The 12,145-nt window shown below is 37.4% G+C and overlaps 1 protein-coding gene across 23 annotated transcripts in view; it reads right to left on the reverse strand.

Moving 5' to 3' along the window:
- Positions 1 to 12,145, reverse strand: part of FHIT (fragile histidine triad diadenosine triphosphatase) — a 1,435,777-nt gene that overhangs the window by 1,019,672 nt on the left and 403,960 nt on the right. For all 23 annotated transcript variants that reach the window (XM_079935606.1, XM_079935605.1, XM_079935595.1 and 20 more), the window contains one exon: positions 251 to 342. In XM_079935606.1, the coding sequence (XP_079791732.1) occupies positions 251 to 298 (48 nt within the window). In that variant the 5' untranslated portion in view covers positions 299 to 342. The remainder of the gene's footprint in view (positions 1 to 250; positions 343 to 12,145) is intronic.

Consider the following 12,145-nt stretch of genomic DNA (forward strand, 5'->3'; position numbering starts at 1 on the left):
TTCTCCAGAAAGTGAAGTTATCACTCCTTTATTTAACTGACATAATATTTATACCCCAAGTTTTAAATGGCAGCTACAAATAGAAGTCAGGAGAGGGTAAATTCTCCAAGAAAATTGAGCCCCCAAATTATACCATTTTAAGAGTTCTATTTTATATGTACATAGAAATCTTCCTATTATTATAAGGATACCCGTAGTAGGTCAGTTATACCTAACTCTACGAAAAATTTTTAAATTAAGTAAACTCTACCTTTCTGAATACTGTTACCTCCTCAGAGCGCTCAACAGCAGGGTGCATGGAGTTTTACAGAGGGTCTTGGCAAGCAGGCAGTCCTGGGATACCTACACCATAAACAAGAAATTCAGATGATCATTTCCGCAGTGATCTAGATGGCTTATAGTACAACTTCATTAGGGACATTCACCGTGAAAACTGAGCTAGTATGACAGCATTGGTACTGTTAAAAGGGTAGAATAAAGGCACATGTGCAAATTCTAAGTATTGTCATTACTCTGCACAAGAGAGATCACGATTCAAGAGTGGCTTAAGTGACTCCTACAAGATCACATAAAGTAAGGAGCAGAATGGTGCTTTGACATTCCATCTTCCCATTTCTAGTCCTGGGCTGTTCTGGCTGCATTATTATTTGCCCTTCCTCAGAGCCAGCCAGTCCTGGAACAGGGGTTTTCCATTTTGCATAAAGATGAGGCCAACCCAGAAGTCGGTAGGAAGAGTACTTCTCTGGTTTTGTGGCGGCCTATACCGAAGCATCTGTCTGAAAGGTATTTTATGGGTCAATCTACTTCCTTTCCTTTGAAACCTTGGTGTCCATGAGAATCTGAGGGAAACTGACAGTGGAAGAAATAAGGGTTTTTGGTCCTACTGACCTGAGTTTGAATTCTAGTAATACATTTACCATCTCTGTGTCTTATACAGCTGCTGAACTTCACTGAGCTCACTTTTCACTTCTGTCAAATGGGCATAATAATATATGAAGGGTATATCTATCGAGAGAGTAATTTTTTTTTAATTTATTTATTTTATTTATTTATTTTTCGCTGTGTTGGGTCTTCATTGCTGCACGCTGGTTTTCTCTAGCTGTGGAGAGCAGGGGCTACGCTTCATTGCAATGCACAGGCTTCTCATTACGGTGGCTTCTCTTATTGTGGAGCACGGGCTCTAGGGCACCCGGGCTTCAGCAGATGTGGCGCATGGGCTCCGTAGTTGTGGCTTGCGGGCTCTAGAGCGCAGGCTCAGTAGCTGTGGCGCATGGGCTTTGTTGTTCCCCAGCACGTGGGATCTTCCCAGACCAGGGCTCGAACCCATGTCCCCAGCATTAGTAGGCAGATCCTTAACCACTGCTCCACCAGGGAAGCCCCGAGAGAGTAATTTTTTTAAATGAGGATAAAACATCAGATAGCACAGGGGACAGGGAGAAGTGGGCAGTCATCTGCTGCATATTTTGAAAGAGGATCCGAAAGGATCGGCAATGGACTGAGGGGAGAAAGATAACGCCTAATTCCTTGATAATACGTAGAATTAAATTAGAAACCATAACAATTTAACTTACTTATCATCAGAAGCAGTAATCTTCTCAAATGCCTGACCAGACAAAGATAGTGGCAACCTACGTAACAGAGAATAAGTAACCAGAATGTATAAGGAACTCCAAAAACCAAGAACAAAGATGAACAAACATATAGAAAAAAATGGTGGTTCAAAGAAGAAATCTCAATGGACAAAGAGGGTAAAAAAAAGCAGCTCAGACTCACTAGAGGAAAACACATATTAAAATAATGGAATTCCATTTTTCTTTTACTAGAATAGTAAACATGGAGAAGACAGACAAAATTCAGTGCTGTCCAAGAGGTATAAAAAAATAGCATAATATTCTAGCTTACTTCTGGCCGAATCATGAATTGGTATCATCCTGGTGAGCAATTTTGTTATATTTATCAAAAGTAATACTACATATATCCTACAGCTTACTGATTCTCATTGCAGGGTATACTAGGCTCAAGCAATATGGACACAAGGAGACATATACTAAAAAGATTATTGCAGTGTTTTTTTGTTTTTGTATAGCAAAACTTGGAAATGACCTAAAAGTTGCATTGGAAAGGGAATAGGCAAATAAAATGTGCTACATTTATAGGATGGAATATTATGCAGCTGTTAAAATCAACTGATTTTATAGGCATCAATACAGATAAATTTCATAAATACTGTTACATTAAAAAAGCAACAAGAAGGAAAAATTTAAACATAAAATATTTAAACAAAATAGTATATATTGGTTGTTGGTATATATGTGTGTGTACATAAAAATATAAACAATACACTAGTTAAATATTACATCCTAAATTTACGGTAGGGAATTTCCAGCAGGAGGTACAGGCAGCTGAGAGAGTGAAGGGTGGAAGGAAAACAGGATATGGTAGTTGAAAGAGAATTTAGTTTCATCAATAATTTCTTTAAAAAGAAACAAACACACAAACCAGAAGTAAATCTGACTAGACATAAACAGATGCTCCTTTTTAGATAGTAGAAATACAGATGCTTATTATACTACCTTTTGTGCTTGTCTGTATCTTTAAATTTTTCTCAAAATAAAGGAAGTAAGAAAAAAGGGAGGGAGGATAGAAGGGAGGGAGAGAGGGATGGAGGGAGGGAGGGAGGAAAGGAGGAAGTAAGCTAGCTCATCATCAGTTCCAGTGTGCACTTAAACTGGTCACAGATGGTTGGTTTCTTTAAGGATGGATCTCAAAACTGTTTTCATAATCAGTGAGAAGGATAGCGATTCCTCCCAGGTTGGCTCAGCTCGGGGGACTGAATTTAATTTCAGCCAGCAGAGGGAACCATCTGTCATCTGGAAAGACACTCAGCCCTCATCCAGGAGAACCCGTTCAGCACACACCAGTGCCTCTGGAACCAAGGGGAAGAGGGAACATGCACTTACAGACAAAGTAAACTGAGAGCACACCACGGACATCTTTTCAACCTTTCTAAAAGGTTCGTTATAATTTTACAGAATGAAGGGAACAATACGCTTGATTAGTTCTTCAGCTGACTTAACAATTTTGCTTTTTCTGTTTCTCTCCTTGAAGCAAGTTTGCCATTAACCTTATATGTTCTAGGGCTTGAGATTAGATTTTTTCCCCTCCAAAAGAGAATTTTTGCTTTAAAATAAAAGTTAGCTTTAAGATAATTCATTTTTGCCAGTAATACCAAAAGACTCTTGTTGAGCGAGGAGGTCATTCTTTAAGGAGGCTAGAATTGTAAAGAATGTTCCGTCCCTTCCTGGAGGGAGAATCTGTGGAGGAAAAAAGCTTGCAGGAAAGTTCAGTAATCATGAAGTAAAAGCCCCAAAACACTTCCTCCTGGGCCAATACTGTGTTTAAAAATGCCTTCTCTGTACACTTCCTTGAGAGACCTTAAGGCCTTGAAGAAGCAGTTAGTTAAACCCTTAAAGGAAAATCTGGCAATCCCCCTATCTTTACATAATGCAGCCAGGAGGCAAAGGGCACCAATTCAAGGCCGGATATGCCTCAAGTGCTTCGCCCCATCACAGCCCTGATATTTAAATTTCATCCTTTTATGTGTGTCATCCTACAGATGGGATTTGGGTTGGTTTCTAACAATAAAACAAACAAGGTAGAAAGGGAATGTTATGAATAAGTTACCAATGTAAATGTGCTATTTTGTGCCTTTGAATTTGGATGATGATAAACATGATTCTGCACATGGAAATTAGACTTTTCAGAACTGCTACACAGAATCATTTAATTTGTCTGAGTAAGTACTTAGAATAACGTGGCTGCTCTGCACTGCAAAAAACATTGGACTTTCAAATGAACAATGAAATATGTGATAACTCCTTATAAATGGAACTGCAGCAAAGGACATTCAGTAACAGATCCTTTTGAGATACTAAAACAAAAGAAGTTGGATTTAACATGAGACCTGAAGGGTGAGAAGGAGGTAAAGAAGGGCTAGAGGATGGCCTTCTGGGGAGAGAGAATACAACATTCAAAGGCAGAGTATATAGTGTCTTCATTGTTATTGAAAGTCGGTGCAAATTGTCCAATGAATAGACCATTTTAATTGAACAACTATGTATCCAATACCTACTATGCACCAGGCACTGTGCTGAGCCCTGGGACATAACAGTAAGCAAGACAGATATGAATCCATGCCCTCAATCTTTCCTCCCGATACTTATTCCTGTTTGAAAACTGCACTGAAGTCAACATTCGCTTTGTAAACCAGTAAATTCCACCTTCAGTTTTGATCCCAAAGAGAGTCTACTAGCATGGAGAAACTGTAATGCTTTCTCTGGTGACAAAGAAGGCTACATAAGCTAGTAATTCCCATTCTGCCTTAGGGATCAGGAAACCTACAACCAAATTTAGTTCTCTCACTCCATGGACCTACCAACTTATACTAGTAAAGATGGTCACATTTCTGTCTTATGCTTGTTTTAGTACTTGCACACTACCTTTGATTCAGTAAACAGCCTCAAATTCTTTGGGAAGTTGGTAAAAGAGGCGGAGGAAGGGAAAGTAAAAGAGGAAAATAAGGGAGTTTCTTGAGGTCCAAAGTGCCTTTTGCAGTTTTCACAGCACCTTACACAGATGCTGAATGGAAAGCACTTAATAACTTTGCATTGATGAATGGATCAATGACGAATACAAAGCTTTCCTGGCTCAACTTGGGTTCCATTATGGGGGATGGGAGGAAGTGAAACTTACTTCTCTCTAATCTCCAGTTTGAAAGGGAAAGCTCAAAACAGTAGCTGAAAAGTTTAGCATGATTGCCACTGTGAAGCAGCTCAATAACCAAACAGAAGAGCCATGGTGACCATGAGAAGAGAGGGGTCAGAGAATTTTAAGGTATCCTTAGAGATTTATTTCAGGCAATGAGGTCCTTGTAATATAGAACATTACTCTCTCCTACTCTAGTGCTAGTCAAAACAAGAGAAATGTCATAGTTTAAACTGATGTCGAAGTAACAGGGAAAAATGTTAAGGTTCTTTATGACAAAATGGAAATATATTTGCAATTCTATTTCCTGATGTTCTCTCACTTATTTTGGGGAAAAAAACTGTTAGTCCTTTTGCTTTAAAACTCCCCATTGGCAAAATTAAACTATAATCTATCTGGTTAACTCCAGGAAGAGGAGGAATAAATTTAAAAGAGTTTAGAAGACACCCACTTTATCAATATCAGAGCACTGTGGAGTTCAGTCTTTTTCATAGCTAAATCCATCCCATTCACACAAGAAAACAACAAATGTTGCATTCAAGGAGGTATTAAAACATCTCATCCCTGTTGTTAGCTCAACATATTAATGAGACTTTCTGAATTAATCTCTGATCACAAACTGTCTGTTGATGTGATACAACTGCAGTGAATAGTGTACAGCTTGCTTCAAGTAGCTAGCTAGGACCAGTTTCACGATGCTTCAGTTCTTTGACAGGTAGAAAATTAAATCATTTCTGTATTCACCTAAGATTAAATCATTTCTGTATGCTCCTAAAACTGAATCATTTCTATATTCCTCAGAAACTCTTCAATACTAACAAGTACATCACTTCCCCAACTAGTTGATAAACTGAAAAGAAAATATTATTATGGGATGGTACTTGAGGAAATAGTTAAAAGGGGAAACTCAGAAAACAAGCTTGTGAAGATGTATGATGAGGAGATTCTCAAAACGGCAAGGTGAGGGAAAGAAGGAGTTGTAGCTGAATAATGTATGTTTTTAAAAGGTAAGCTATTCCTTAAAGCAATTACCAAAACGTGAGAGTTCCTTTCATGGTTCTCAACCTTATACTCTGAAAGGGAACTTCTTATAATGCAAGACTAAGACAGCCAATTACTTCAGCACCAAGCTACATCCTAAATCTCTGGACTTGGCAGTTCAAAAAAACTCTTGGAAAGTGTTCTTATAAAATCTTCACTAACAGCTCTGACTTTATAAATGTAGATTCTAAAAGGATGAATGAAAACTAACCAATTAGATAGCAAAGTAGAGAAGAGAGAGCACTGAATAAAAGACCTACCAGAGTTTCAGTTATACGTCCACGACTAACTAGCTCTGAGACTTAGATCATATTTATAATAAAAATCATAATCATGAGAAATTAATAATCACACAGCACATAGTGTGCCAAGAGCTTCCCATACATTATCTAATGTAATCCTTACTAGAACCTGAGAAACTTTCATGGAGTTGAGTAGCTTGTCCAAGACCACCCAGCTGCTTTGAGTGGTGGGATCAGGATTCGAACACAAGCCTCTCCAACCCCAGAGCCCAGCCTTTAACGATCCATTCTGCAGACAAGTTCAGTAACTGTCTAAGATGATATAAAAGGCTTCTATCAGCAATGAGGTACTAAAATTTATGAGGCAAGATAGGATAATGGAAAAAGCTCAGATTTTGAAGTGACTTGTAGCCCAGGAGAGCAGCTTCTCTCTAAGCCTTGGATTCTCAGATAACACTATTTACTTTACAGGCTGTCCTAAGGATTAGAGACAATACTAGAGCTACTAGCCCACAGTAATAATAATGATAGCTAACATTAACACAATGTTTACTATGTGTCAGGGACTAAGCCTTTTTCACACAGTAAATCATGCAGTCACAATGACTTAAAGAATACTATTATTTTTATTCCTGTTTTACAGATGTGGAAACTGAGGCAAAGACAGTTACCAGACCTAAATCACAGTTACTAAACTGCAGATCTGGGATTCCAATCCAGACAGAATGACTCACTCAACGAATCAGACATATTGCATATTGGACACATACTGATACATGAAGGGCCTCTGCTGTTTCCCAAAATCTGTGTTAATCTCACCCAGAGTTCAAGATAAATTCAGAAGAGAACAATCCACATGGACATCCAGATGGTCTGCCTATTTCTGGCAGCCAGCCAATTATACTTAAAAAAGAAAACAAAACAAAACGAAAAACCCCTTGACTTCAATAGGAACTAGCTAGAGAGTGACACATTACATGTATCATAGATATGTATACACATATATGGCTAAGCTTTTCTTTGTTCTGTTTCCGGGCTGATTGTTCCCTTCATGTTGATACCCTGTTGCTTTCGTTTTACTTATAAAACCACCAAAGCTCCATAAAAGTTACTTTTCTGCTTTCAACCTGGGAGAAATTCAGTCTCTTAATCTTCTAAAACATTATTTTAATAACATATTTTATTTAACCTAGTATATACAAATATTATTTCAACATGTAAGTAATAAAAATTAAGATATTTTACATGTTTTATATGAAGTACAATATTCAAAAATCTTAATAGGTTTTACATATACAGCCCATCTCAAGTCAGACAAGCTATGTTTCAATGTTCAGTAGCCGCAGGTTGCTAGTGGCTACCTACCATAGTGGACAACACAGGCCTAGAGTGACTGGCTTCCTGGCTCATATTTCTAGGTCTCTTTTCTTGCGCTGGTCAAAGTCCCCAGAAAAGTGTCTTTCAATCTCGTGCCTAGCTGCCATTGTTCTGGGATTTAAGTGTGGGAAAGAGTGGAAGCCCCATTATGCAGACTTTCACTTAATCCTCCTGTTTTCATCACCATAGCTCTGTCCTCAGCTATGCCCAGTGACCCCAGTCACAGATCCTGTGCTTCACTCCCCTCCAGCCTTCATTCTGGGGAGTGGAGGAAGGGTGAGAGGGACAGCTCCCAGGCTATGTAGGTTAGGCAAGGACTCTGGTGATCTAATATTATTTACTGTTTTTCAACATTCTTTTCGTATTCCTTTACTCTCACTTTCATAGATTTATAATGCCACTAATTCCTTAGATTTCACATTTTTTTCCTTCTAAATCAGCCTCTGGCCCTTTAAGGCAGCTTCTACAATTACACTGTTATCTTCCCAATTCTTTTTGTTCACGTGTTCCCCCTTTTTAATTAAACTTCTTATTTTGAGATAATGTTGTTAGAAAAAAATACAGAGATTCCATGTACCCTTTACCCAATTTCTCCCAATGGTAACATCTTACAAGTCTACAGTACAATAGCACAAGCAGAATACTGACTTTGATACACTCAAGATACAGAATATTTTCATCACCATAGAGATCCGCCTACCGCCCTTCTATAGCCACACCCATCACCCTCCCACCTCACACTACCTTAACCCTTGACAACCACAAATCTGTTCTTCATTTATATAATTATGTCACTTTAAGAACGCTATATAGGGCTTTCCTGGTGGTGCAGTGGTTAAGAATCTGCCTGCCAATGCAGCGGACACGGGTTTGAGGACCGGTCCGGGAAGATCCCACATGCTACGGATCAATGAAGCCCGTGAGCCACAACTACTGAGCCCACATGCCACAATTACTGAAACCCGTGTGCCCTAGAGCCCATGCTCCGCAACAAGAGAAGCCACCACAATGAGAAGCCCGCACACCGCAACATAGAGCAGCCCCCGCTTGCCACAACTAGAGAAACTCCACGTGCATCAGTGAAGACCCAACACAGACAAAAATAAATTTTTAAAAAAAGGAAGAAGGGCTTCCCTGGTGGTGCAGTGGTTGGGAGTCCGCCTGCCGATGCAGGGGACGCGGTCTGGGGGGTTCTCACATGCCGCGGAGCGGCTGGGCCCGTGGGCCATGGCCACTGGGCCTGCGGGTCCGGAGCCTGTGCTCCGCGGTGGGAGAGTCCACGGCATTGACAGGCCCGCGTACCGCAAAAAAAAAAAAGAAGAAAAAAAAAGAATGCTATATAAATGGAATCATACAGTATGTAATCTTTGGGAACTGCCTTTTTTCTCCCATAGCCTAAATCTCTGAAGGTTCAGTCAAGTAGTTAGTTCCACGTTATCAACAGCTCATTGCTGAGTAGTGCTCTGTGGTTTGGATATACTACTGTTTCTTTAACCATTCACCCAGTACAGGTCACCTGTGTTGCTTCCAGTTTTTGGCTACTACAAATAAATCTACTATGAACATTCGTGCACAGGTTTTATGAGAACATAAATTTTCATTCCCTCAGGATAAATGCCCAGGAGTACAGTAAGTGAATGTTTAGTTTTATAAGAAGCTGCCAAACTATCTTCCAGGGTACGGGTACCATTTCACATTCCCACCGGCAATATATGAGTAATCCAGTTTCTCTGCATCCTCATTAGCATTTGGTGTTATCACTATTTTTTTTTTAAGCCAGTCCAATAGGTATATGGTGACATATCTCTGTGGTTTTAATTTACATTTCCCTGGCAGCTAATAATATTGAACATATTTTGATGCACTTACTTGCCATCTATAAAACCTCTTCGGTGAAAGATCTCTTCATGACTTTTGTCTGTTTTCTAATTGGATTGCTTGGGGGGTTTTTAACCATTATTTGAGAGGTCTATATATATTCTAGATACTAGTCCTTTGTCAGATTTATGGTTTGTAAATATTTTCTCCCAGTCTGTATCTGTCTTTTCATTCTCTTATCAGGGTCTTTTAAAGAGCAAAAGTTTTAATTCTGATGATGTCTAATATATGATTTTTCTTCCTTTTATGAATTGTGTTTCAATGTCAAGTCTAAGAACTTTTTGCCTAGCCCTGGATCCCAAAGATTTTCTCTTATGTTTTCTTCTAAGAGTTTTATAGTTTCGTGTTTTACATTTAAGTCCATTATACATTTTGAGGTAACTTTTACATAAGGTATAAGACTTAATTTTAGGTTCATTTTTTGCTGATTACTCCAGGATCATTTTTGAAAAGGCTCTCTTTTTTTTTCCCCCATTGAGGGATTTGTACATTTGTCAAAAATCAGTTGGGAATATTCATTGAGTCTGTTTTTTGGCTTCTCTATTCTGATCCACTGATATACATGTCTATCACTTCAAGAACAGCCACATAGTAACTGTAAAATAAGCCTTAAAATCGGGTAGACTGATTCCTCCCACTTTATTCTTCTTTTCAACATTATTTTAGCTATTCTAGTTCCTTTGTCTTCATATAAATTTTAGAATAATCTTGTCCATATAAAAAATCATACTGGGATTTTGGTAAGAGCTGCATTAAATGTGTATATCAGTTTGGGGAAAATTGGTATCTTTACTATGCTGAGACTTCCAAATCACGAACATGGTATGTCTCTCCATTTGTTTAGATTTTCTTTGATTTCAGTCATCGGCATTATGTCACAGTGAGCATACAAGTTCTGTGAATGATTTATTAGATTTATACCTAAGTATTTCATAATTTTGAGCTACTGTAAATTGCATTTTTAATTACAGTGTCTACATGTTCATTGCTAGTATGCAGAAATACAATTGATTTTTTAAAATTGTCTTGTATCCTACAACCTTGTGGAACTCACTTTTAAGAGGTTGTGTTTTTTTTTTTTAGATCACTTAAGGATTTTCTAAGTAGAAAATCATGTCATTAGCAATTGTGACAGTTTTCTTTCTTCCTTTCTATCTGTATGCCTTTTATTTCTTTTTATTGCCTTATTGCATTGACTAGAGCTTCCTGCACTATGTTGAATAGGAGTAGCAAGAATAGACATCCTTACCTTACTTCCCACACTTAGGGGGTAAGCATTGTTTTTCATCATTTTGTATAAATGTCAGATGAGGGTAATAAAAAAGAGGCTCTTCATCAAGTTGACGAAGTTCCCCTTATTCTTATTTTTCTGACAGTTTTTATCATAAATCAGTGTTGAATTTTGTCAAATACTTTTTCTGCATCAATTGATAAAATCATGTGATTTTTTTTCCCTCTTTAGTCTGTTATTATGGTGCATTACATTGATTGACTTTTTAATTTTGATCCAGTCTTGCATTCCTGGAATAGACCCCATTTGGTTACATGTATATCTCTTTTTTTTCCCCCTGAATTCTACTTGCTAATATTTTGTTAAGGATTTTTGTGTCTATATTGATGAAGTTATTCGTATACCATAGTTTTCTTTTTTGTATTGTTTGTGTCTGGCTTTGGTATCTGGGTAATACTAGTTTCATAAAAATGAATTGGGCAGTAGAAGTGTTCTCTTCTATTTCCTGGAAGAGTCTGTATAAAACTGGTGCTTATTCCTCATTAAATATTGGGTAGAATTCTCCAGTAAAATCATCTGGGCCTGGAAATATCGTTTTGGGGAATTTTAAAATTATGAGTTCAATTTCCTCAATAGTTATAATAGGGCTATTTAAATGATCTCTTTCAAATTTGGTGAATTGTGGCAGTTTCTTTTTCAAGGAAAGTGGATCTTTTTTTCTAAGTTGTCACATTTATGTGTATAAAGTTTTTCACAGCATTCCTTTATTATCCTTTTGATATTTGCAGGATCTATAGTACTATCCCCTGTTTCATTCCTGATATTGTTAATTTGTGTCTTTAGTCTTTTTTTCTTTATCAGTCTTCCTAGATGTTTGTCAATTTTTTTTAACTTTTTCAAAGAACCAGCTACTTCTGCCTTCTTTTAATTAATGCTTGTATGGTACATCTCTTTCCATCATTTTACCTTCAGTCTGCCTCTACTATTATATTCAAAGTGAGTTTCTTAGTTTTCTTAGTGAGTGTCTAGTTAGGTCATGTTTTTTAAACAATTCTTTCACTCTTTACATGGTATATTTAGACCATTTAGCTTTAATGTAATTATTGGTATTTTAGGACTTAAACTACCACTTTATTTTTGTTTATTTTCTGTTTATTCTCCCTGGTTTGTATTTTTGTTTTCTTTTTTCTGCCTTCTTGTAGGCTCTTTGAACATTTTTTGGAATTCTACTTCGATTTATCTAAAGTTTTTTGTGTGCATCTCCTTGTAAAACTTCTTTAGTGGCTGCTCTAGGTACTGTGTTATATATTCATAACTTATCACAACCTACTGGTATTGTCTTACAGTTTGAGCAAAGTATAGAAACCTTACCTCCCTTTATGTCCTGTTACCAATGTCCATTTATAATATAGTTATCTTAAATATTTCCAACACTTCCATCCATATCAAAGAGTGTTGTAATTTTTGCTTTAGTCTTCAAACATAATTTAGAAATCTCAAGAGGAAAAAGTAAGCCTACTATATTTACCAATATTTTTGCTTGCTGTGTTTTTTTTCTGGTGTTCCAGGGCTTCTTTATTTTAATTTATTTTTTATCGTTTCCTTCTGTTAG

The sequence above is a fragment of the Stenella coeruleoalba genome, assembly GCF_951394435.1.
Source record: "Stenella coeruleoalba genome assembly, chromosome: 10".
NCBI classification, from domain to species: Eukaryota; Metazoa; Chordata; class Mammalia; order Artiodactyla; family Delphinidae; genus Stenella; species Stenella coeruleoalba.